Source organism: Chiloscyllium punctatum, chromosome 49 (genome assembly GCF_047496795.1).
Source record: "Chiloscyllium punctatum isolate Juve2018m chromosome 49, sChiPun1.3, whole genome shotgun sequence".
Lineage (NCBI taxonomy): Eukaryota > Metazoa > Chordata > Chondrichthyes > Orectolobiformes > Hemiscylliidae > Chiloscyllium > Chiloscyllium punctatum.
The window spans coordinates 23766719-23793362 of record NC_092787.1 but is presented as its reverse complement, the minus strand read 5'-3'; the positions used below and the strand labels follow the sequence as shown (position 1 = coordinate 23793362).

General features: G+C 43.0%; 1 protein-coding gene across 11 annotated transcripts in view; it reads right to left on the bottom strand.

Moving 5' to 3' along the window:
* Positions 1 to 26644, bottom strand: part of gpsm1b (G protein signaling modulator 1b) — a 251508-nt gene that overhangs the window by 15874 nt on the left and 208990 nt on the right. For 8 of the 11 annotated variants that reach the window (XM_072565870.1, XM_072565869.1, XM_072565867.1 and 5 more), the window contains 2 exons: positions 11582 to 11652; positions 10108 to 10296 (listed from right to left, as the gene is read on the bottom strand). In XM_072565870.1, coding sequence (XP_072421971.1) covers positions 10108 to 10296; positions 11582 to 11652 — 260 coding nt within the window. Of the gene's footprint in view, positions 1 to 10107; positions 10297 to 11581; positions 11653 to 25784; positions 25804 to 26644 lie in introns of those variants that run through there. The other 3 variants (XM_072565872.1, XM_072565877.1, XM_072565876.1) reach the window with 2 other exon arrangements.

Here is a 26644-nt window from a genome sequence, read left to right as displayed (position 1 = left end):
ACAGCCTGGTCTGGAAATAGTCGGTTTACGGCTGACAGCTTTATGAGGCGACAATTTGTCATGCATAACATCCATACCAAGGGGAGTAAGTGAGGGCTCGTAACATTCTTAATAACTGGAAAGAAACAGAACTCAAGCAAAAAAAAACCCGAAGTCCTAAAAAGGAACAGACTACACTGAGAACCTTCAGCCAGAGTTTACCTTCATTAGGACAGAACAAATCTGCTCAAGTTTGACTCAGTGGAATATTTAAAGAGATGGCTGAACAAAGGCATGAATTTTCACAATGGGATAATGTGAACGGCTCTTTCATGCTGCAATTATTCTGTTGCTCCTTCTGACTCCTTCAGTGCTGGAACTGTATAAAAATAAATTCTCAGTTTAAAAAAAGGTTTAACAGTTCATGTGGAACTGATGATATTAGTGCAGACACTTTGTGAATTGGATACTATCAGGGGAAGATTGCACAAGCAAAGACAAAACTATTCTGCAGCAAAAATCAAGAACTAACCAAGTGGAAATTTTCTGAAGGTTTTTTAAAAAAAATGCCTTGCAAGGAATTGTTTTACATCCTACAAAGGGCTGGGCGTACTATGTATTATGGGACTGACTCTCCCAAAAGCTAAAAAGCTACAAATCACACAACACCAGGTTATAGTCCAACAGGTTTAATTGGAAGCACATTTGCTTTCGGAGCGGCGTTCCGAAAGCTAGTGTGCTTCCAATTAAACCTGTTGGGACTATAACCTGGTGTGTGATTTTTAACTTTGTACACCCCAGTCCAACACCGGCATCTCTAAATCCCAAAAGCGAGACATTCTGTCAGTTCCAGAGTGGTTAAGGAACTGACAGTTTGAGAGAGGGAGATTGTGAGGGAAAACCGTCTTCCCCTGTCCTTTCAGAATGGATGCTCAATGTGGCAAGAATCCCACTGTCAAATGAAGTACATGCTTATTTATGGGGTGGAGGTGTCACTGGCCATTTACTGTCCACTCTGTAATTGCACAGGAAATGGTAAGGGAAAGCAGGTATCTATTTTCACATAACACAAAAAAAAAATTCTGGAAATCACAGCAGGTAAAGCTAATGTTTCGAGTCTAGATGTCTGAGCATCAGAGCCCTCTACAGTCATCTAGACTCAAACTTGAGCTCGCTCTGTCTCTATGGATGGTGCTGACCCGTTTCCAGCATTTTTTGTTTTCAGTACAGGTTCCAGCATCTGCAGTAATTTGCTCCGGCAATCTATTTTCACAGTTGCTCTCAGAGAGACCAAATCCCAGCTATTCGTAATAGTGACCTCCATAAGATAACAGTTACTGCAAAAATGAGTTCTAATCTTTGCACCTAAAGCAGGCACAATCATTGCATGATTAGATTAGATTCCCTACATGTGGAAACAGGCCCTTTAGCCCAACAAGTCCACACCGAGCCTCCGAAGAGTAACCCACCCAGACCCATTTCCCTCTGACTAATGCACCCAACACTATGGGCAACTTAGCATGATCAATCCACCTAACCTGCACATCTTTGGACTATGGGAGGAAACCGGAGCACCCAGAGGAAACCCATGCAGACATGGGGAGAACGTGCAAACTCCACACAGTCACCTGAGGCTGGAATTGAACCTAGGACCCTGGTGCTGTGAGGCAGCAGTGCTAACCACTGAGCCACTGTGCCACCCCTACGAAGACATTTGTAATGAGCCTAGTATTCAGGTAGAGTTGAACCCAACAGGAATTATCTGTTTTCAGTATGCCGGACAATTTCAGTTTTGCTCAGGCAACTAAACTTAGGTAGAGATTGAAATCATAACACTCAACACCAAATTTTTTCAAAATCACTGTTAGGTTTATAGGAATGCAGATCAGATGATCAGAAAATGACAGCCAGATTAGGGTTTTGGTGAATAGGTGTTGAAAAGACATCTATACCAGATCGAAATTGCAATGGTTCAATTGATTCACTGTCCCAGTCCAAATTCACAGCACTGTAGAAAGGGCAGCGTTGGAAGCGTGCATTTAACTCATTAATGGGGATATGGGCATTACTGGCTAGGCCAGCATTTATTGCCCATCCTAATTACCGAAAGCAGAGTTAATAAGTCAACCCCATTGTTGTGAATCTGGAGTCACACATAGGCCAAAACAGATAAGGATGGCAGATTTCCTTCCTTAAAAGAACATTAGTGGCACAAACGCAATCGACAATGAAAACATGACAATCTTTTGACCAGCTTTTTACTTCTGGTAAGGGAAGGGTTGGGGACAGGATGGAAACTTGTGAGAGCAAGGGAGGAGTTGGGGAGATGTTTAATCCACAGAATCTTTAAGAAAGAAGCACCTCACCGTTCCACTGTGGGGTTTTTAGGACAGCATTCAGGTCTCAGGGACTAATCCATACCCACTATTCTAAAAATCCCGTCAGGCTGATAGAATTCACTGAGAGATTTATGGTAGGCATTTCTGCCAGAGAGCTCAGGACCCCAGAACCCTGGCTGGCTATCTACTGGGGGCCATGTCCCACAGTTTGGGATGCCCTGGCCTAGAGCCTTGGCAACAAGGGTAGACAATAAATTCATGATAGAGGAACGTTAGATCTGGGTGAGCTAAAAGAAGAAACAAAGTGCAAGAGAAGAATATTCAAAGTGTTATTAGATTATTATTGGATAAAAGGACCAGGGCTTTCTGTGCTTGCATCTGGCATGAACAGCCATTAGTCTGCAAGCTTCAAAGTACAATAATTGAATCATATAGTAAAGAAGCCCTTTGGCCCATTGTGACACCAAACTCACTGTGAAATCACCACACAGGTTTGCAAGCAAAGTACACGCCAAACGTGCAATCAACTGGGATTGCAGAGCCTTCACTCAAATCGAACATTAAGCTGACAAACTGAGATGGAGAGAAACAGACAGCAACAAAGATACTTTTGTGATGCTGTCGTATGGATAGAGTGAACTCATGGATACAGGGTGGCACAGTGGCTGAGTGGTTAGCACTGCTGGCCCACAGTGCCAGGCAGCCAGTTCAATTCCAGCCTTGGATGACTGTGTCTGTGTGGGGTTTGCATGGACTTCGCCCCACGTCTGTGTGGGCTTCCGCCAGGTGCTCCAGTTTCCTCCCACAGTCCAAAGATGTGAAAGTTAGGTGGATTGGCCACAGCAAATGTGGGGTTACAGGGGCAGGGTGGGAGAGATACCCTTCGGAGAGCAGACTCATTGGGCCAAATGGTCTCTTCCCTCACTGTAGGGATTCTATGATTCAATTAGAGGCAGAACCAGTTTGTGACACGTATAGAATGTCAGCAATCACTCGCTCTGGCCTATGACCCCCTTTTTGCCTTGAGAGAACTGATGCAACTCTAGAAACATAAAGCAGAGATAAAGCAGTCATCATGTTTGGAAGGTGGAATAGCAAGAAGAAACTTACTGCAAAGGAAAATAGGACCAAAAAGAGGGAGTAACAAAGAGACATGCATAAAAGATTTAAACTACACAATAAATGCAAAGAGACATCATGCAGGTAAAAATATTTGTACTTTGTTTGGCAAGCACTTCATCACCGAAATATTTGTAATGAGGTTAGGAAAGGGACACATTATATTTGTATCAATACCAGCTCCTAGACTGAAACTCTCTCATCCAACAGTATCCCTTTGTTGGTTCCTCAAATCTCTTTCTGTTCACCTTTTTCCACATACTTAACCAATTCTTTAATTATTTTAGTCATCAGTGTCTCAGTGGGTGCTTGTGATAAAGAATTCTATAATCTACCTACTGTTCCAACTCATTCATTCCTAGAACATTCAACCTATGCTGCACTTTTTTTTTAAACTCACTTGTGGGATATGGGCATCACTGGCTTGCTGGCATTTATTGCCCATCCCTAGTTGTTCTTGAGGAGGTAGCAGTGAGCTACCTTCTTGAACCACTGCAGTCCATGCACTGTAGATAAACTCACAATGCTCTTAGGAAGGGAATTTCGGGATTTTGACCCAGCGACACTGCGAAAGGAAAGCAATGTATGTCCCAGTCAGGATGGTGAGGATCTTGCAGGGGATGGTGTTCCCATGTATCTGCTGTCCTTGTCCTGCAAGACCGAAGTGGCCATGTGTTTGGAAGGATCTCTGGCGAATTTCTGCTGTGCATCTTGTAAATAGTACACACTGCTGTTACTAAGCAGCAGTGGTGGATGCAGTGGATGTGGTGCCAATCAAGCAGCTGCTTTGCCCTGGATGATGTCAAGCTTCTTGAGCATTGTTGGTGCTACACCCATCCAGGCAAGTGGGGAGTATTCCATCACACACCTGATATGCACCTTGTGGATGGTGGACATGCTCTTGGGAATCAGGAGGTGCTGCTGTATTCTTAACCTCTGGCCTGCTCTTGTAGTCACTGTGTTTATGTGGTACGTCCAGTTGAATCTCTGGTCAATGGAAACCCCAGGATGTTGACAGTGGTGGATTCAGTGATGGCAATACCATTCAATGTGGTAAGGCAGTGTGAGAATGGTCTCTTATTGGAGATGATCACTGCCTGGTATTTGTGTGGAATGAATTTTACCTGCCATTTTCCAGCCCTAGCCTGAATTTTTAGATTAGATTACTTACAGTGTGGAAACAGGCCCTTCGGCCCAACAAGTCCACACCGGCCCGCTGAAGCGCAACCCACCCATACCCTTACATTTACCCCTTCCTAACACTACGGGCAATTTAGCATGGCCAATTCACCTGACCTGCACATCTTTGGATCGTGAGAGGAAACCCATGCAGACACGGGGAGAATGTGCAAACTCCACACAGACCTTGGTGCTGCGAGGCAGCAGTGCTAACCACTGAGCCACCGTGCTGCTTCAGCAACCTCAAGAAGTTTGACACTATTCAAGACAAAGCAGCCCTCACGTTGGACTGCATCAATTCACCAAGGTTCCTTGTACAGCATCTTCCAAACCCAGGGCCATTACCATTTAGAAAGACATGGGCAGCAGATACTCAGAAACACCATTACCTGCAACTTCACGCCAAGATTCACCATCCTGACTTGGAAACATATATTGCCATGTCTCTGCTATTACTGGGTCAATATCTTGGAGCTCCTTTCCTCCCAATATTGTGGGTGCATTTACATAAAATGGACTGTTGCAGCTTAAGGCGTTGACAAACAGCAAGGACAACAAAATATTGGTCTTGCTAGTGACACTCATGTCCAATGAAAGAATATAAAGTGAAGCGACTGGCTTCTTAGTTGGTGCTGATCCTGGCCATCAAACATATCCAGTAGAGTCCAGACATACAACAGTATGGCAACACTGACTTCACTGATGTAGCAATAGACATTTCCCCAGCCTTATGGATATTTCCTAATCAATCTGTTCAGTAACGTTATTACACACCTCTGAAGCAGGTGGGACTTTCCAATGTACAATATCTCCTGTATTAATGAGGTTGATTAAGCACTTAATGTGGCATCTCATTTACACTGCAGATAATTCAGATTCTGTTGCAAGGCTAACAAAATTGTGAAATGGCTCCCACCACATTGGATCTCCCAATGAGGGAAACAACTGTGACTAATCCTCACCCCATTAAATTCATAAGGGACCTGTGCACAGCTTCAAATCGCTCACTCAGTTTATAGTCCAACAGGTTTATTGAAATCACAAGCTTTCTGAGCACTGCTCCTTTGGCAGGTGAAGAACTCACCTGACAAAGGGGCTTGTGATTTCAAATAAACGTGTTGGGCTATAACCTGGTGTTCTCTAACTTCTGACCTTGTGGTGCTGGAAAAGCACAGCTGGTCAGGCAGCATCCAAGGAGCAGGAGAATCGACGTTTCAGGCATAAGCCCTTCATCAGGAATCCTCATTCCTGATGAAGGGCTTATGCCCGAAACGTCGATTCTCCTGCTCCTCGAATACTGCCTGACCAGCTGTGCCTTTCCAGCACCACACTCTCGACTCTGATCTCCAGGATATGCAGTCCTCACTTTCTCCTTGTTGACATCTGACCTTGTCCATCATCAATAAATCCACTTCTTGAATCCATTTAATCACGCAGTCTCTGCAGAAGCATTGGAAGAGACCAAAATGATGATGGGTCATCTCACCCTCCCAGGCAGATATGGATTCGGCTCTTTGAGTCAACAAAGAGGATACAAAGAAAATGTTTTCAAAAAGAAACCTCAACTAGCCTGGATTACATTCTACAGCCTGCTAGTCACTACAATGCAGTAACCTGATTGATGTTTCTGTTCTCCACAGTTGATTAAAATGCCTTCACTGACAGGCTAACTCAGTTAAACAAAATCATATCTGTAAATGGGTGGAGAAAATTGCCCGAAATAAAATGACATTTCTTTTCATGGAAAACTTTTAGAATCAAAAATGCTCCCATTATTTCCCCTCCAGGTGGATTTCTGCTCGATATGGTTCCATTAATAGTACCCAGTCTTCGTGTGAAAGCCCAAGAACCAGCAAGCATTTATTTTTCTCCTTAAAATATGTATCAAAAACCTGAGAGAAGTGGAAATCTCATGGAAGGTTATCACCAAAGGACCTAACCCACTGTTCTGCTCCACAGGAGTATTTTCCCCATAATGTCATCTAGCTTATTCACTCCACCTACTCCTTGTGAGGGAGTGGTGTATATCCTAATCACTTCCTTGGTGAAGAAGTTCTTCCTGAATTCCCTGCTGGATTTAATATGGAGTATCTTGAGGAGTTGTGCTGTTGAGTGAAAACCACAAAACATGCCCAACAAGATCACCAAATATAAACAGGAGCAGGAAGAAGAGTCTCGTCCAGATCTTGCCAACATCCCACAAACTAATGAAATAAAAATGCGTTTCAATTTTGAATATCAAACATTCTTCGAGCTTTTGGTGAGTTTTCAATATACCACATTCTCCTTTCATTTTGTGCAATCTTCTAGTAGTTTTCAAAAATACTATCCCTTCTCCTCAACTGCATTTAAGGAATTAAGTGATGGACATTTTGGAAGTAAGTGAGCTTACATACAAAACTCAACAAACAGAATTCTGTTTGATAAACAAAATAATAACTGCTGCTGTAAGCATCAATCTGATTTTTTGATTGTTTTACTGTTCCAAATAACATCTGGAAGTTAAAAAAAAATCTATGCCAACATCAGGACAAAAAAAAATTAAAGTTATGTAATTCCCTTGAACTCTTAATGCAATTTTCTCATCATCGTACCTTACTGAGAAACCCATTACTAACTAGCTCAAAGACTCAGGATTTGACTGAACTAATACTTACATGGGCAATATCTCTTCAAAACTGCATCCTGATCCTCAGGAACCACTGCATAAATATTTCTTACCTCTTGGGGCCAACAGCAGTTGCCTGGTGCCAGTTAATATTTCAGAGTGCACCGAGCCTTCAGCTAGGTCATTTGCTTTGGCGAGGATTTGGAATATTTGCTGAATAACTTTGTGGATATATTTCAACACCCTGGAGTAAATGGTCACATGAGAAATGCAATGAAGAAAGAAGCATCTTAGAGGAAGACAGACTAGGGGGTACACAACTGAATGAGACAGTTATACGATGTTGTGCACAACTATTTTATGAAAAGAAATTACTGGTTAATGCCTCTGTTGTTGGAGAGTACGAGTGTAACATTCTGGTCTCTGAATGTATTTTACTAAAGAAATGCATTAATCATGCCATAGCTCACTATGTTGATGGCCATAGAATCAACGAGGTAAAAACAATGACTGCAGATGCTGGAAATCAGATTCTGGATTAGTGGTGCTGGAAGAGCACAGCAGTTCAGGCAGCATCCATGTAGCTTAGAAATCGACGTTTCGGGCAAAAGCCCTTCATCAGGAATAAAGGCAGTGAGCCTGAAGTGTGGAGAGATAAGTAGAGGAGGGTGGGGGTGGGGAGAAAGTAGCATAGAGTACAATGGGTGAGTGGGGGAGGGGATGAAGGTGATAGGTCAAGGAGGAGAGGGTGGAGTGGATAGGTGGAAAAGAAGACAAGCAGGTAGGACAAGCCCGGACAAGTTATGGGGACAGTTACTGAGCTGTAAGTTTAGAACTAGGGTGAGGTGGGGGAAGGGGAAATGAGGAAACTGTTGAAATCCACATTGATGCCCTGGGGTTGAAGTGTTCTGAGGCGGAAGATGAGGCGTTCTTCCTCCAGGCGTCTGGTGGTGAGGGAGCGGCGGTGAAGGAGGCCCAGGACCTCCATGTCCTCGGCAGAGTGGGAGGGGGAGTTGAAATGTTGGGCCACGGGGCGGTGTGGTTGATTGGTGCGGGTGTCTCGGAGATGTTCCCTAAAGCGCTCTGCTAGGAGCAGAGGAGACCGCATCGGAAGCAACGGATACAATAAATGATATTAGTGGATGTGCAAGTAAAACTTTGATGGATGTGGAAGGCTCCTTTAGGACCTTGGATAGAGGTGAGGGAGGAGGTGTGGGCACAGGTTTTACAGTTCCTGCGGTGGCAGGGGAAAGTGCCAGGATTAGAGGGTGGGTTGTTTGGGGGCGTGGACCTGACCAGGTAGTCATGGAGGGAACGGTCTTTGCGGAAGGCGGAAAGGGGTGGGGAGGGAAATATATCCCTGGTAGTGGGGTCTGTTTGGAGGTGGCGGAAATGTCGGCAGATGATTTGGTTTATGCGAAGGTTGGTAGGGTGGAAGGTGAGCGCACCAGGGGCGTTCTGTCCTTGTTACGGTTGGAGGGGTGGGGTCTGAGAGCGGAGGTGCGGGATGTGGACGAGATTTGGGCCCGCACCAACGCATCTCGTGAATTCAATACCTGCAATTGATATGTGCCTACTTTGGATTTTGTTACTTGTGGTTTTAGAAATCAAACGATTATTCTTCAATTTATTCCTCCTTCCACCTATTGGAAAGCTATTATCAAGCCCAAAAGGCATACTGCTAAATGCATGATGCTATTTACACAAATGATTTTGCCTTTTAGGAGAATCCTGAACTAGGATGTCCATGTCTCTTTGTGGTTCAGATTACCAAAGTCTTTCTCTATTTAGAAAATAATCTACAACTCTATTTTTCCTACCAAACATCATATTTTCACCATTTGTATTCCATCTGCCACTTCTTTGCTCAGTCTCCTAGCCCAAGTCCTTCTGCAGCCTTTCCGCCTTCTCAACACTACACTTCCCTCTACCTATTTTGTGTTATCAATCCATTACTAAGTAAAGATTGCTCAATCTCCTCCTTAAATTTATTCAGTGACCCCCACACTCTGGGGTATTGAATTCCACAGATTCATGACCTTTTCAGAGAAGTAACTCCTCATCCCTGTTTTAAACCCGCCACCCTTTCACCTAAAATTATGAACTTTCATTCTGGACTGTTCTAAAAGGGGAAACATCTGCTGTCGTCTACTTTGTCAGTCCCTTTTTGCATCAGACATACCTCAATTAGATCTCCTGTCATCCTTCAAATGCTCAAGATCATGACTATAACTGAGTCAACAATACTGGAAGAAATTTCTGGACTTTTACCCAATGAAATAGTAGTGGTGGCAAGTTTCTATTTCCAAATCTAAATGGAAAGGAGGGTGGAGGGGAACTTGCATGTGGTGTGTTCACATGCACCTTTGTTCTCTCAGGCAGTAGAGATCCTGTGTTTGGAAGAGCTATCCATGAATCCTTGATGGCTTGCCGTTTGGAGATGATGAAGCCATGCTGCAGACAAGCTGTTGGATGGAACAGCTTTGCTCTGGGTGGTGTTGAACCTCACTCATGCAGACAAATGGAGAATATTCCTTTACATTCCTGACTTGTACCAATTAAATGGTAAACAGGCTTCATGGAGTCAGGAGGCGAGTAACTGGCTGCACAAATCCCAGCCTCTGACCTGCTCTTCAACCAGTATTTATATGGCTGATCCATTTAAGTTTCTGGCCAACAGTAACTACCAGGATTTTGACCTGTGGGGTATGCCACAAGTGATGGTGAGGCTATAGAATGTCAACAGGACATGGTTAGATTCTCTCTCGTTGGAAATGCTCATTACCTGGCACTTGTGTGACAGAGTAAATAAATGAAAACACACACTTTTTTTATAACTTGGACCTTTCTCAAAGCAATAAATGCAAGATTTTGGTTGCCTACCATTGGAGCCACTTGAACTCGAACATCACTGGTGTCCAACGGTGAAGTCGCATTGCTATCTTGCTTGTCTTCAGAGCTTGCTTGGCTCTCCTGATACCTTTTGTTTCTTAAGTGTCTGGCCCAGGGCATTTTTGCTGCATTCTTAAGGTCAGTGGAATGATCCTCACTGACTACGTCGCCATTTTGGTCCTTGAAGATTGTAAATCAGATCAATTGAATATTATGCAACAGACCTCCAAAGACAAGTGTCTTGGCATCAGCATTCCATAAAAATCAAGGAGTTAATTGCTTCAAAGTGCAAAAGCTGAACCATCAAAGAACACTTCAGCTCCTGTAAGTGCCTGGATTACCATCTTTTTACTAATGCACCATATGGTGTTGTGGAACTTCCAATTAATCAAAATTCTGAGCAGGTGCAATTAAAATGAATGCCAGTTCACACAGATTTCCTTTGATACTTGTGCAGAACTTTAAAAGTAGCACCCAATCTGAAAATGGACACCAATTCAGCTCAAAATTATTTCCTCCAGATGTAACTTTGTGGCCAAAGAACTCTCTGGTCTTAAAAGCTCTTCAAAAGCCGTAATGAGGAGATATTTCAGGTGGGGACATCTGCCCTGACAACTCTGGAGTTCAACTGTAATAGTCTAGCCTGATTGAAGAGAGTGCTCTTAATTTCTCCCTGAAATGGACAGGGTGCAAAAAGGCCTCGAGAAGGTGGTAGTGAATCACCTGGGTTAAATACAACCAAGTTAGCTACTTATATCATTCAGCTCAGAGTCAGTCACATATGGATCTGGAGTCTCCTGAGGCCAGACTGGGTAAGAATGGCAGATTTCCTCCCCTGAACAACTTTATTGAACCAGATGGGTTTTTAACAACAATCTCAGGCTAAATTACCTCTTTCTGCACCATAATAATTCTGTTTCATGAATATCATGACCAATACTAGTTTTTATTCCAGTTTCATTTAGTAAATTGAATTCAAATTGCTAGCTGATGTGGTGGGATTTGAACACGTCTCTCGATAGTCCAGACCTCATTACTAGTCCAGTGAATGTCATGATATTCTATCACATCTGTAACGATGTTTTACAGAAGAATACAACGACACTAGGCTTTAATTACTGCTAGCTTTTTTCTAACTCAACATATACTTGCAGCAGAAACAGAAATTGCTGGAAAGGCTTAGTGGGTCTAGCAGTATCTGTGCAGAGAAATCGGAATTAACCTTTCGGGTTCAGTGACCCTTCCTCAGAACTGTTCTCTCCACAGATACTGCTAGATCTGCTGAGCCTTTCCAGCAATTGCTATTTTTAGTTCTGATTTACAGCATTTCAGTTTTTTTATTATATATATTTACATTGGCCTATCCTTCATCTTAACTCCTCTTTCAGAATTCAGTTCGAAAATAAATAAATTCCGAGATTGTGTTTACTCTTTTTGTCACCCACGCTGTTCTAAGTAGCCTTACCTTCTCAGGAGAAAACTTGGCCACATTCATGTTCTCCGTGCTGTATCGCGACACTATTCTTGGGCGTGCACCTAAAGTAGGACACAGTCAAAAAGAAAAGATTAGGTTTGTTCAAAACAACATTCGGTTAAGGAGAGCACTGTATAAGAAAATGGATATGGGAGGGTTAATCTGCGGTAAACTGAAGCACCATCCACCTTGACATATAACACAGCCAGAGGGTAAAGCGCACACAGTTCTGATTGGGCAGTTGGAGACCAGGATGTCTTCTGCTCCTGTTATCATCAATGTTCCCTCTATGTTGTGGTAATCGCTGGGGAGCTCTGCACATATTGAATTCCTCCTCTAAGTATCATTTCACAACATCGACACATGCCAACCTTCTGATTTCACATTTAACCCATCTCCCCACTTCTGAAAGAGATTCCAGTACCATGATGAAGAATGGTTTCTGCTTCTGGAAGCTGCTGCCTTGGAGGTCCACGCAGTGGCAAAAAAAAATGGACAGGGAACTATGGTTACTATCAGTACAATGTAATCTGCCTATAGTCACTAAAGGTGTAATAAACCTGATCCTGTTACCCAACATTCTGTTCTGCTGAGACTTACTTATGGTTCAACCTTTATCATAAACAACTAGAAAGCCACTGGACTAGGACAGGAAAGAGAATTGGTAGCAGCACTCGTCCCAAGTTGCTTCATCATCACGATCATACAGGAAGCAATGAATTTAAATGAATCAATGAAGCTGCCAGGCCACTGACAAAACAAAAAAAGCTTTATTAAACAAGGGCTTGATTCTTGTAGTGCAGTGTCCCTACCTTTCAGCTAGGAGGCCCAAGTACAAGTCCCACCTGCTCCCTGCGTGTGTCATAATGTGTCTGAACAGGTTGATAAGAAAATACCTAAAAAGAGATGTCTTGCCATCAATGGGTAATTTGAACAATTGGAAACATGGGAGATTTAATGGTTTACATATGAAAAATAATAGGTAAGGGCAATTCTGGATATTAACAATAAAAGTAAAACGAGGGTTGGGGCTTGTGACACGATGACAGTCCCCCTATCTCTGAGCCAGCAGGCCTGGGTTCAAGTGCTACCTGCTCCAGAGATGTGCAATAACACCCCTGAGCAGATAATGAGAAAATTAACATTACTGCTGGTAGGAAGTCAAGATCAGTACTTCTTTAAATCATCTGCATGTATCATATTTAGTTCAATTAACTGGGTGATTCTTGCCAAACTTGGCTTGCAACTCTTCAAATTCCTCCCAATTCTTGAACTATTTCAAGGTTTTCTGCAATATCCAAACTGCCTAAGAGGTTGGATCTCAGTGCACCATCCACCTGCAGTGAGCACAGATCCACCTCCAAGTATCACTTAGCAGCATCCACACATGCCAGCCCTCCTGTTCTTCATTCAATATATCTCCTCAATTCTGCAAAATAATCCAATTTTGAATCTTTGAAAGAAATAACTGATAGCTTATGTGCTGCAGACAATTAGGGATGGTGTTGGCTTGGCCAGGAACGCCAACATCACATGCTTGAATCAAAGAAAATCAGGGATAATGCTATTTGAGTTACCGCATTACTCAAGTACAAATGGCAGCAAAAAATAACCCCTCACATTTCTACAATGCTATTCATGATTTCAGACTTCCCTCAAAACATTGTATTGACTTCTTTTGAGGTGTAATCACCTACAATGCAAGAACACGGCAAGGGACCTCAAATAGCTGTGTGATAATGATGAAACAATTTAATAGTTAAGGGCTACATAGAAAACAGCACCCCTTCTGCCCTAGTTCAAAACAATGGCAAGAGATCTTTAGTGTCTGCCTGAGGAGGCAGGCAGGGGTTGATCTTTGAAAAATGGCACTTTCAAGACTGTAGCACACCCATTGTACTGCTTTGCAGTGTCAGCCACCTTTTTATGCTTTGTGTCATTGGAGTCAGACTTAAACCCATAACCGTCCGACTCGGAAGCAAGAGTTCTACCAACTGGGGCACGGCTGAGAACAATGGCAGACAGTTCTACTTAACCCAGTACAAATAGTACCAACAGAAACAGTAACGACACAACTCTTAATTGGGACCCAATTCTCTGCAAGATTTGGGCTTGCACAAGACATGACCAAGATTGGTAACAGATTCCGACTGCTGAGTGATATGGTATTTGAGTTAGATTCAATCCTCATGTTGGTAAAGAGCTAACACTTGAAGATGGGCTTGAGCTCTCAGTAGCATGTTTAACAAAGCCACTCTCAGGATATTTTCTCCAGGTGAGTGAAGTTAGCTTGGACAGGATTAGCAACCTGCATTGTTTTTGGATTCAATTGCATTTCAATTAAACTTTGCAGTGGCACAAAGGTTCTTTGGCAGTAACAGTCTGGAGTACATCAGTCAACATTTCTTGGCAACTTCTCTACTTTTTGAATGCCTGACTTGCTCAGCCAGAAAGACCGAAGTAGTTCAACTCACACAGTAAGAGGGAAGGTTTCAATGTGCCACTTAGACCAGATGTGCTATATTCCCAGTGTGCTGCTATAATCATATTGTTAAAACATTGTAAATCATATAAATGCTATTGCCAGTCATATTATGAAAACTACCAGATATATTCCTTTATTGGTCAGAACACTGAGTATAGGAGTTGGGAGGTCATGTTGCGATTGCACAGGACATTGGTTAAGCCATTTTTGGAATATTGTGTGCAATTCTGTTCTCCCTGCTATAGGAAGGATGTTGTGAAACTTGAAAGGGCTCAGAAAAGATTTACAATGATGTTGCCATGGTTGGAGGGTTTGAGTTAGAGGGAGGGGCTAAACAGGCTGGACTGTTTTCCCTGGAGCATTGGAGGCTGAGGGGTGACCTTATAGAGGTTTATAAAATCATGAAGGGCATTGACAGGGATAAACAGCCAAAGCCTTTTTCCCCCAAGGTAACGGAATCCAAAACTAGAGTGTGTCGGTTTAGGATGAAAGGGGAAACATTTAAAAGGGACCTAAGGGACAACTTTTTCACAGAGTGCGTTGCATGTATGGAATGTGCTGCCAGAGGTAGTGGTGGATGCTGGTACAATTAAAAGATTTAACAGGCATCTGGATGAGTATATGAATAGAAATGGTTTAGAGGAATATGGGCCTAGTGCTAGCAAGTAGTACGAGATTAATTTAGTATGTCTGGTCGGCATGAACGAGTAAGACTGATGGGTCCGTTTCTGTGCTGTACATCTCTCTGACTCTGTAACTAGGGTTAAATACTGGTGGTCTTAGAGACGTGAGGGAGGGAGGTGATACAAATTCTCTGCTGTAACTCAGCAGGTACCATTCTTCCCTCCAAGTCTAGGATACAGGTTGAAACTGCAAACAGTGACTCAGGTACATAATCTGGGCTGAAGACCAGGATTGTGCTGCACAGTAGGAGGTGCCATCTTTCTGATCAGGCATTACACTAAGGCCTCGTCTACCCTCAAATGTAGCCTTAAATGTTCCTTCTGCATCATTTAGAAGTAAAGCAGGGGGTTTCCCCTCAGTGTCCGGGCCAATATCTGTCCCTCAGCTGACCTCTCCATAACTAAGGATCTGGTCATCTCATTGATGCTTGCTATTCACAAATTGGCAACCGCATTTTCAAAAGAGGGTGGAATGTTTGTTGGTGAATTCTTAAATGACTGACTTCCTCCATCAGAAAAAACTATCCCAATTCCCACCTGGTGGGGAAATGCTGCTGAGTGCACCTAGTACAGAGTGCTGGGATGGGTGGGATGCTCTTTGGAGGATTGGTATGGATTCAATGGGCCAACTGGACTGCTTCCACACTGTAGGGATTCTATAATCCCTTCTCCTTATCTTGGTCTGCCTTGTCTTATTTACCTTCACTGGCTACACAGTCAAACAGTTTGGATAATCAATTCATTGTGTGAACAACCCTGGAAGCAGTCTGCATTGCATAACTCTACTAGAGATAAGAGAAGATACTAATTAGAAACTCAGAGGGTGATAGTAAACAGCTTGGTGGAAATTACACCAGGAAATCTTATGGGAGGCTGGTTACCTCCTCTATCAGGCCAACTTACAACAGTGGCATGCTCAAGACTTTGATTATCTGCTTCAGATGGAGTGATGTTCGCTCCGAGAAATGTTCCTCCCACTCTCTGGGAATCAGACCATCTTGGCTTTTATGTCTTGAAAAGCCAGACTTTAAAAAAAAATGGAGGATTTTGCCAACAAATATTGACTGCTCTGCTCCTGACTGCAATTGGCAAAGGACCTCTGTTCCACTGTACAATTTAACTGATCTGATAAACAAATCCAAAACAGTAGCTGGCAATTCTGACAAGCTAAATTGATTCATTTGGATCAAATATCCTGCAAATGGCTTCAATGAGCATGCTGTTGAGAAGCCAACACCACCCTGGACTGTTTGCTCTTTATCATCAGGGGATTGAATAGTAACTCATGCAACACTACGAAATGGGCTGTAAAAAGCCTTTGGGATGCTGGAGCTGGTGAAAGGCACTATATAAGTGCAACTGATGGGCTCTTGTGGCACAATGTTAGCATCCCCATCTCTGAGCTGAAAGGCCTTGCTTCAAGCCCGATCTGCTCCAGAGTTGTGTCAAAGTGCTTCTGTACCAGTTGATTAAAACTATCTATAAATGCAAGTGATTAGCAGCCAGACAATTGAGAAGCATGTTCAGCAGAAAAGCTGCAAAAGGATATTGGGAGCAGAAACTTGAAAATTAGCTTACAGAGTGGCATCAGTGTTTAGTCCTGCTGCCTCACCGTGCCAGGGACTCGGGTTCAATTCCAGTCTTGGGCAATTGGAGTTTGCATATTCTGTGTGGGTTTACTCCGATGCTCCAGTTTCCTCCCACTGTCCAAAGATGTGCAGGTTAGGTGGACCGACTGTTCTAAATTGCCCCTTTGAAGGTTGTATGGGCTAGGTGAAATAGCAATGGGAAATGCAGAGTTACTGGGATGGGGTGAGTCTGGGTGGGATGCTCTTTGGAGGGTCGGTGTCGATTCGATGGGCTGAATGGCCTGCTGCCACACTGTAGGGATTCTATAAACCCTTCTCCTTATCTTGGTCTGCCTGGTCTTATTTACTTTCACTGGCTACATAGTCAAACACTACAGTCATTCACTGTATGAACAACTCTGGAAGCAGTCATTGCATAAATCTACTGGAGATAAGAGAAGATCCTAAATAGAAACTCAGGGGGTGATAGTAAACAGCTAGATTGAAATTACACCAGGAAATCTTATGAGAAGCTGGCTATCTCCTCCATCAGGCCAACTTACAAAGAAGCACTACCATTCAGACATTGTCCATAAGAGTTTAAGACATAGGAGCTGAAGGAGGCCATTTGGCCCATTAAGTCTGCACTAGTATTCAATGAGATCATAATTGATCTGATAATCCTGAAGTCCACTTTCCTGCCTTTTCCCCTTAACCCTTGATTCCTTTGCTGATTAATAAGCCATCTACCTTGGTCTTCATGACACAGCCTCCTTATGCCTGTGTGGTTAAGAATTCCACAGATTCACAACCCTGACAGAAGAGATTCCTCATCACTGTCTTAAATGTATGACCCTTTATTCTGAGATGATGCTCTCTGATCCTACACATACCCAGAAGGGGAAGACAACCTCTCTGCATCTGCTGAATGTTAAGTCCAGTAAGAATCGTCTATGTGTCAATAAGGTTGCCTCTCATTCTTCTCAATTCCACTGAGTACAGTCAAAAACTCCTGAACACCTCCTTGGAAGAAAGATCCTTTCATACCCAGGATCAATGTAATTAATCTCCACTGAACTGCCTTCAGTACCAGCACATCTTCGGTAAGGGGAACAAAACTGCTCCCAGTATTCCAGGTGAGGCCTAACTAGTGCATTATATCATTTTGTTAAGACCTCCTTGTTGATATATGCTATTTCCTTTGAAATAAAGGCCAATATTCCCATATGCCTTCCCTAATGACTGCTGCTGACCCTGCCAGCTCCAACCCTCTGTCAAGTAACAATCTTTTCATGGTGCCTTTGTGGTGACTGACTATAAGAAACAAGTAAACTGCATTTATATAGTGCCTTAACCAATCTCAGGATGTCCCAAAGTGCTTCTGAAGTGTTGTAATTTGTAATGCAGAAAATTGGGCTGACAATTTACTCACAAATAGCAAATATATATAAATATCACTCATATATCATCGCTCAGACAAACAGTATTCACAAAGTGAAGATAACAGGGGCACCTTGAAACAAAAATATGTCAGAACAGAAAACAACTTTACAAGGGATCCAAAATGATTCGAGGAAATCTATCTGCACAAGGTAATGGACTTTCCTGAACAAAGTAGCTTTTTGTACAGTCTGCAAAAGTTTTGCATTCCCTATCAATTTTTCTTTGCAAACAGGAGGAAGAATGACCAACACGTTGCTCCCTGAACTCTCCCACCCCTTACTCGAGTCTTACCACATTGTACTGCTCATGCTTTTCTAAAGAAAGAACTCCATATACAAATCTAAATTGAAATGGGGGTTGAAGTTTCAGATTCGCCAAGGGTTCCTGCTTGGTGTACATGCCAGGTTGTGTATCAAGTAGCATTGCCATTTTAAAACAAATTCTGCAGTTATCTGCAATGGTCTTACCTTCCCCCACCATCTTCTCCAATAAAACCAATACGTGGCATGAACCTGGCAGAAGCAAACTGTTCCAAACTTGAGGAAGCCGCTCACCTCAGGTTTATGACTCCAGCTACAGCAGCACTGATTACAAAGAGCTGTTTCAGCATCAGTTTCCCCTTCAATGAGTCGGCCAACAACAACTTTCAGCAGTAAACTGTGTGACGTGAATAGGACCGACTAGTCACTGCCTCACAGAATTTTAAGAATTGGGGGAGCGCAAACTCTGTAACTGACCTATTTTAGATAGAGGTGGCTGCACATCAAACTTTCATCACAGACTGGGCCTTGGTCTTGCCTATTCTGCTACATTTTCGCCACTAACAAATATAATTGCCATCACATCTCAAGGTGTTCAGTGTTCCCATTCTGGTTGGATTTTACCTTTTTACTGTCCCTAATTACTATTAGCTTCTGTGGAATGACTCTCTGTTTGGAAGCAGTGTCAGATTGGAGTGATGGTCCTGCTGACTCCCAGCCAGGCCAAAGCTCGGCTAAATGCCAAGATTGAAGACAGTAAATAAATAAAACTTACAGAAACAAAACACTTGCATTCATATAGCATCTTTTAACACACAAAATGACTTACAGAAACATTTAGAACCTAACACCAAGACATATAAGGATATATTATAACATGCTTGACCAGAAGTAGGTCATGGACATAATCATAGAGGTCTACAGCACATTAAAAGGCCTTCAGCCCATTGAATCTGCACCAGTCAAAAGTAAACTCCTAATTATTCTAATCCCGTTTTCAATAAAAAGTCACTTCTGGTAGCAAGTGCTATGATTGGACAACTGACTTAGAGTGGAGCAGGAGGACTGGACAGATTGAAAGAGGGTATTCTAGAACTTAGACCTTCACCGCTGAAGGTCTGGCCACCAATAGCCCATCATAGAAAATCAGTGATGCACAACAGGCTAGTACTGGAGGAGCAGGGAGGTTTGTCAGGCTTAAAGAGGATTCAGAGACGGAGAGCACAACCTGTTGATTCCATCAAGATGATCCTTATTGAGGAAGGGAATCAAGGATTATGGGGAAAAGGCAGCAAAGTGGAGTTGAGGATGATCGGATCAGTCACAATCTTATTGAATGGTGCAGTAGATTTGATGGGCTGAATGGCCTGCTTCTGGCTCTATGCCTTATGGTCTAATCAATAGTGGATCTGCCAAAGTAACCATGCATGCCTCATATTTAGATCCTGAGCATTTTGTTTTCCATTCTTAGGATGAAGGTGGTACTGGCAAGGCCAGAGTTTACTGCCTCTTCCCAGCTGCCCTCTGGAAGGCAGTAGTGACTCTTTTGGAACCGTTGCAGTCCGTGTGGTGTCAAGTTCTCGCTGGATAGGCAGCTCTTGGACTCAGTGACCACAAAGGAATAGTGAGATACCCAGATTATCCCAGGGAGGCACACTACAGGAGAGACCCAGGAGGCAATAACAAACACAAAGCATAACAGATGCTGGATGTCAGAAACAAGAAGGGTTACTAGACTCGAAATGGTTAACTCTGTTTTCTCTCTGGAGCTGCTGCCAGACCTGCTGCATTTTTCCAACACATGATATTTTTGAACGAGGAGGCAACGGCGTGCCCACGCACCCGCTGTGACAGCAGGTGACAGAATCTGCAAGGTGCCCAGATTTCCAACACCAAGGTAGGGAAATCAAAGAGAAAAGCATCTTTCTTGCAGTTAGCCAATTCAACAGAGTCCTGTTGATGACAGCCCGAATGCAGATTGCCTGCCCAGTTAGGGATGGCTTGTGTCCACGTATGGGGATGGAATGTAGCAAGAAACGAATAAACAAATTTGCTTGTGGTGTACATTGTCCAACACCAGAGTCACAATTTGCATTGGCATTTTATTAGAAGCCAATTAAGGGAAGGAAGAGGAAGTATATACTCCAGATTACTTATTCTCACTGTGTGTTTGGCTGGTACTAAATGTCAAATTTCACAGTTGGCTTTATCTCAGCATTCAGCACTGAAGTGAGATTCTGTTTCAGTGGTTGACGCAGCTTCTTCATAACAGGCTGTGCCTATTTTCTGCCAATTTTCCAAACTCGATTGCTGGTGCTCGATGAGGTATCGAAGGAGACAAATAAAAACCTCTCCAGCCAGATAACAGAGTTCCAAGAGCCGGGTGTGAAATACTTTGATGAATGTGGCTTTGCTTTGAAATTAAACCTCGATAGCTGAGGTACTCAGAACACAGCCGGGGATACTCGCAAACTGCCTCGGCTTTGCTGCGTTCCTGAACAGACAACACAGCCGAGCACTCCCCCTTTCAGGCCTGAGCCCAGACAGAGTGCCTTCACCATCCACGGCCCTGAGTGCACGACTTGCTTGGTGTCCTTGTACATTCGGTAACCTCCTATTGCTTCCGTGTACGTTCCACATAGAATATTACAGCACAGTACAGGCCCTTCAGCCCTCGACGTCGTGCTGACCTGTGAGAACAATCTGAAGCCCATCTAACCCACACAATTCCATTTTTGTCCATATGACTATCCAATGACCATTTAAATGCCCTTAAAGTTGGCGAGTCTACTACTGTTGCAGGCTGTGCGCTCCACGCCCCTACTACTCTCTGAATAAAGAAAGTACAGTTGTCCTAGATCTATCACCCCTCAATTTAAAGCTACGCCTCCTGTTCTGTTGAGGGGCGAAACTGGGAAAAGCTGGAATTTGTTGCTAGTCCCTCTTTTCTTGATCACTCGTGCAGAGAGGGTGAATGAATTACACCAACAACAAATTTAAGATTATCAGCTGAGTAGCAATCTGATGCTCGCAAATACGTTGGAAGCTGCATATATTCTAAAGCAGAGTATATTCTCTGCAGGTAAAAAGTAAATGCCTGGGCATTGTACTTTTTGATTAGATTCCTTACAGTGTGGAAACAGGCCCTTTGGCCCAACCAGTCCACACCAATCCTCTGAAAAGTAACCCACCCAGACCCATTTTCCTCTGACTAATGCACCTAACTCTATGGGCAATTTAGCACGGCCAATTCACCCTAACTTGCACACCTTTGGACTGTGGGAGGAACTCCACACACAATCGCCCGAGGCTGGAATCAAACCTGGGACCTTGGTGCTGTGAAGCAGCAGTGCTAACCACTGAGCCACTGTGCCACCCCTTAAATTTAAAACAAAGCACAGGAGTATTAGTTTCCTGATGGATTATCCATGGCAACACCTGGGCCAAGTTACCAACCAACCAGCAGCCCTTTCTCATGCAGCAGAACGTTGCTCCTTTTGAAATTAGGAATTCTTGCCTGTGGCCTGATGAAAAGCTACAACAGTGCAAGGCTGTTTTCCCTGAAATTCCAAAGGAAAGGGATATTCTTGGAGGGAAGGCCATCTCAACACCAATGGATGTTTATGGTGCCTCAATTCAAACTAAGGACTGTAACGTCTATTCAACAATCAATTGCATAGATGTCCCCCCACCTCTTTTCTCTCTCCCTCTCCCTCTCTCTGCACAAACACATACTTCACAGTAACTCTGTTCTGGAAAGCTATGAGGAATAGGAACCCTAGGTTAAATTCTTTTCTCCATCTTCCCTTTTTTTTGGCAATTGATACCCCAGCTGAGATGAGCTCACCGAACCTAGCAGCAAAGTGTGGTTTCTGACGATTGGTGGAGGGGAGCTTCTCAGTCAGTAGAGGAGTTCAATGCTCATAGAATCAGCAATAGGTCATTCAGCCTCTTGAGTTTGTACTGTCAGATCATTGCCAATTTGTACTTTCAATGCCATTTCCCCTTGTACCTTTCTCCCTCTCCCCCACCACCGTCAGGACCTCAGTGTTTGGGGAGGGGTAGGGAGACCACTGGGCCTTGCCTTTTGCATGTTTTTGGCTGACCAGGAGGCTCTCCCACTCTTAGTGCCTCCCACGGATGGTTTTGCAGGCTGATAATGTTTGGTCACATCCCAACACACCTACTGTGGCCATTGTGTCCTCAGTAGGACTCGAAACCAGAGCATCTGGGGCAGAGAGAGGGACTGGACTCCTGGCAACCACCCTTTCCGACTCCCTTTGTACCGTTACCGTACTGAAATCTACTGATTGCAGTCTCGAAAATTTAAATTGAGCGCAAGCGGATACAAATGGGTGGGGGGGGAGGGGTGTGTGTTATGGGGGTGGTGTGAGTGTGTGTTTGTGGGTATGTGGGTGTGTGGGGGGTGCGTGTGCGTGCGCGCGTATGTGCGTGGGTGGGTGTGTGTGTTGGGGTTGTGTGTGTGTGTGTGTGTGTGTGTGTGTGTGTGTGTGTGTGTGTGTGTGTGCGTGTGGGGTAATTTTCCCCATTTCCAACTAACCTTTGTCAGAGGAAGTGCTGGTTGGATTTACTCCAAACTGGTCTGGCTGCAGTTTTAATACTGTACCAGTGTCCCCAAGTGTGCATTCCTGGAGGCTGCTCCATGGCTTGCACCCACCAGCTCCAGGCATTAGAGAGCCAACTTCCTAAGGCAAACTCATGACCCAATGGGATGATGCTCAAATATCATCAAACAGCCTGCTTTCCTTCTGATTTTTAATATTTTTATGTCTAGTAAATATAAATGTTCAGAGATGACAATAAATCAAATGTTTTTTGAAAATCACTGATTTTTCTTCAGGTTTGTCCTGGAAATCGATCTCCAGTTCCTGGAGAGTCCAGGCCAGTCCTCAAGGGTTAGCAAACCTAAAGGATCTGCCATTCTGATTTCCCTACCAGAGGCTATTGATTCTATCAACTTCTGTCATTTCAAGCAACTAATTTCTGCACAATAAATGAAAGTTTTCCAATCGTTACAACTTTTTCCAAATAACCTCCAAGTTTGAATGAAATCAACATTTCCATTACATACTGCTAAGGAATTTAGCCACAAGGTAAAACAACAACATAATCGCCCCACAGATTCATCATTATAATGAACGTGGATTGGAAATAGTTTGAAGATAGTGCAGATTCAACTTTAATTGTTTCCCTGAAAACCGTAGTTGTACTGTGGATCATTCAGTGACAGCAACTCTCCTCTGTGTTCAAGACTCAAGGGTCACTCCTGAAACTTTAGCACAGTCTGGGCTGACCTTTCTATGCTTAGGGGAGCTGCAACTCAGGAGAGCTGCAACTCAGGAGATGCAATCTCTCAAGAGGGCAATACAACTAAGGTCCATCTTCTCAAATACTGTAAATGCCAAAAATCTAAAAGACACACACAATGCTGGAGTAGCTCAGCAGGTCTGATGGCATCCATGGAGAGAGAAACTGAGTTAATGCTTCGAGTCTGTTATGATTTCTTCAAAGGTTTCTCTCTCTGCGGATATTGCCAGACCTTTTGAGTTTTTCCAGCATCCCATTTGCCTCAACTCCTCTTTCAGGTGGATATAAAAGATTCCATAACACCTTTCAAAAAAGAGCACTGAGCTCTCTCCAAAGTCATGGTAAATATTTATCAATCTATCAACATCATTAGAAATAGATTACCTAGCCACTATCGCATTGCTGCCATGTTTTCAACATTGCAACAGTGACTACGATAGTGCTGCATTGGCGACAAAGTGTTTGGGGACATCCTGGTGACATGAAAGGCATTATACAAATTTAAACCTTTCTTGTTGTGCAGGGCACATGACTTGGTTGTATGGATACAACTAAGTGTTGTACTGTGCATCCCTCCAGCTATGAGATCATTACACATCCCTCAGAATTCATCCCAGAGCCCACCCATACTTCAGCAATGATGCATCCTTCCATCAACTGCTGAAGAAGAGGGAGGCTCTCAGAGACTCTTTTCAAAAGGCTTCAGAGGCTGAGAGAAATCAAGGCGACTGGATAGAGCCTGCAGTCAGCTAACGGACAACTGAGACGTAAATACCACCAGAAGAACTGACATCAAACACTGTACGGTCCAGTCTATGTTTATTGGCTCAGGTACAATGTAGCAGCCAGTTAACGGAAAAGGTCTTAATACAGTCTCTGTTCTTCAGCTTCATGATTAAACTGGCAAACTTTGAGCTTCTCAGATAAAAGACTTATTTCACCTCCTTACATTTCCCCCACTATTTCAAACTGTAGAATTAGTTCTTTGTTCCCTTCTCTGATAACCTGAAGTTCCTGCTTGCTGGTTACAGCAACCCTCCTGGCTCATCACTCAAGCAGCCATTCTGTATCTGTTAGCAGAGATAATCAGTCACCTGCAGCTATTGGTTTCACATTTGATGCAGCTTAGGATCTTAATAGAATTCAGAAACCTAGGCATTTACTACAAGAATGCACCCATAAAGTTTAATTTATATGACTAAAAAAACCCATCAAGAATAATTACACAACTGCTTAAATGATCAACTACATTAAAGATAGTAACAGAATAAACACAATTGCTTATGCAGTAATGAAAGGTTCTGTACTACCACTTCAGACTACTGACAATTACTTATGTTTCAATTTGCATGCCTTAACTCTGCTTTCTTTCTACCCTCATTATGGTTACATCCTGAATCATCAAGGGGAGGGAATTTCCTAGTGGTATGATCACTGGACTATTAATCCTGAGACCAAGATAATGTTCTGAGGACACAGGTTTGAATCCCACGATGAGTTTAAGAATCTAATGGTGACCATGCAACCCTTGCCAATTGTCAGAAAAACCCATCTGGTTCACTAATGTCCTTCAGGGAAAAAAATTGCCATCCTTATCTGGTCTGGCCTACATGTGACTTCAGACCCACTGCAATGCAGTTAACTCTAAACTGCCCTCTGGGCAATTAGAGATGAACAATAAATGCTGTCTTAATGAGTGACGCCCTCATCCCGTGAATAAATAATAAAAAAAAAGGAGGATACTTGTCAAAAATTTGTAAGATTAACCATTTGTCAATTAACCATTAACCAATGTCAATGACTCATGTATGAGCTGAGATTTCTTCTGTTTTTGTTTACTTCTGGCAAAACTGCCTCTTAAAAACTCCTCAAAATGTCCTTAAGTTGCAGACACCCTATACAATATTAGCATATAATATATCAAGTACACAATATTAGTCACAATTCTCCAGGTTCTAATATTCAGTTACCACGAGGTTTTGAACCTAAAAGAGTCTTTTGGTCTCTCTTCAGCTTGACTATACTAATAAGTCAACTGAATCCTTTAATTAGCTTTATCTACTTTTTGCAAACAACCAACATTTCAACTGAAATCTATTGAAAGACACAGTTCCTTCAGTTCAGCTTGTTCTAAACTCTCAAATTAAATTCCTTGAACACAGAATAACCACAAGAAAACATAGAAACATTTCTGGTTAGCTCATCATCTTCTCCCATGATTGTTCATCTCCTAGACTACCACGATCATTTTCTGGAACCTTGCAGTTTTTATTAAATCAGATCATCATTCATAGAGGAACCACGCCCCAAATATAGTTTTATTTTCCCACAAAGCACATCAGCTACTGCCATGCCAAGTCCTATTCAGTCTTTTCACTCAGTTATGAGCAATATTGAAGACAAAAGCTGAAGCGCCATTTCACTTACATCTGGTTTTCTTCAGATATTTAATGGAATTAAAATGACGATTGCTGATGATGATACCACAATGGGTATTCGGGTCACGGGAGGCAACTCAGGATCGTGGAAGCCATAGCTAAATTCAGGAAGCTCTACAGAAAGCAGGACACTAAATAGGAGCAAAGGAAAGGGGGAGAAGGGAGGAGGAAAGTAGACAGCAAACTGATCATAGACTTGGGGATTTACTTTTTACATTTTAAAGCTCAGTCAGGAACAGAGAATCAGAAACTGGTGTTCCGCTGTACAAGAGCTTCACTTCATCCAGCGCTGGTCATTCATACCAGGCTAAGACAACGTCCAAAAGAAAAAAAATGCTTTCACCACTAAGGAACAAAGAAAGCATTCTTCAGGACTCCGGCTCACACAGGACACAAGCATATATGAAAGATGTAAAAGATCATCTGGGGTGAGGGGAAGAGACAAGAGAGACCGACAGTGTGAGTCACAGAAACAGAACTGCTGACAATGTTTCTAACCCCCCCCGTCACAGTAGGCAAAGACAAAATGCACGACACAAAATAATTAACAACGGCTTATGTGCTCTTCTCCCACACAAGGGATTTAGATGGGGGCACCAAAGGTGTGGGTGAGACACAAGTTTGGAAAAACATTTTGTAGGGATTACATTAGTGAGCCAAAATAATTGTACATGAGTTTAAAAAGAGCAAAACACAAGATCAGTCTGGTAACACCGTGGGAGTTGTTAAGGGGGGGCAGTTAAAAAGAGAGGAATGGAGCAGTGTCATATTGCTAGAAATGATTTCCTAAACAGAGATAAACAAAGCAGCATTGTGATGAGAATTTGTTGGGGCAACCACTGGAGCTGA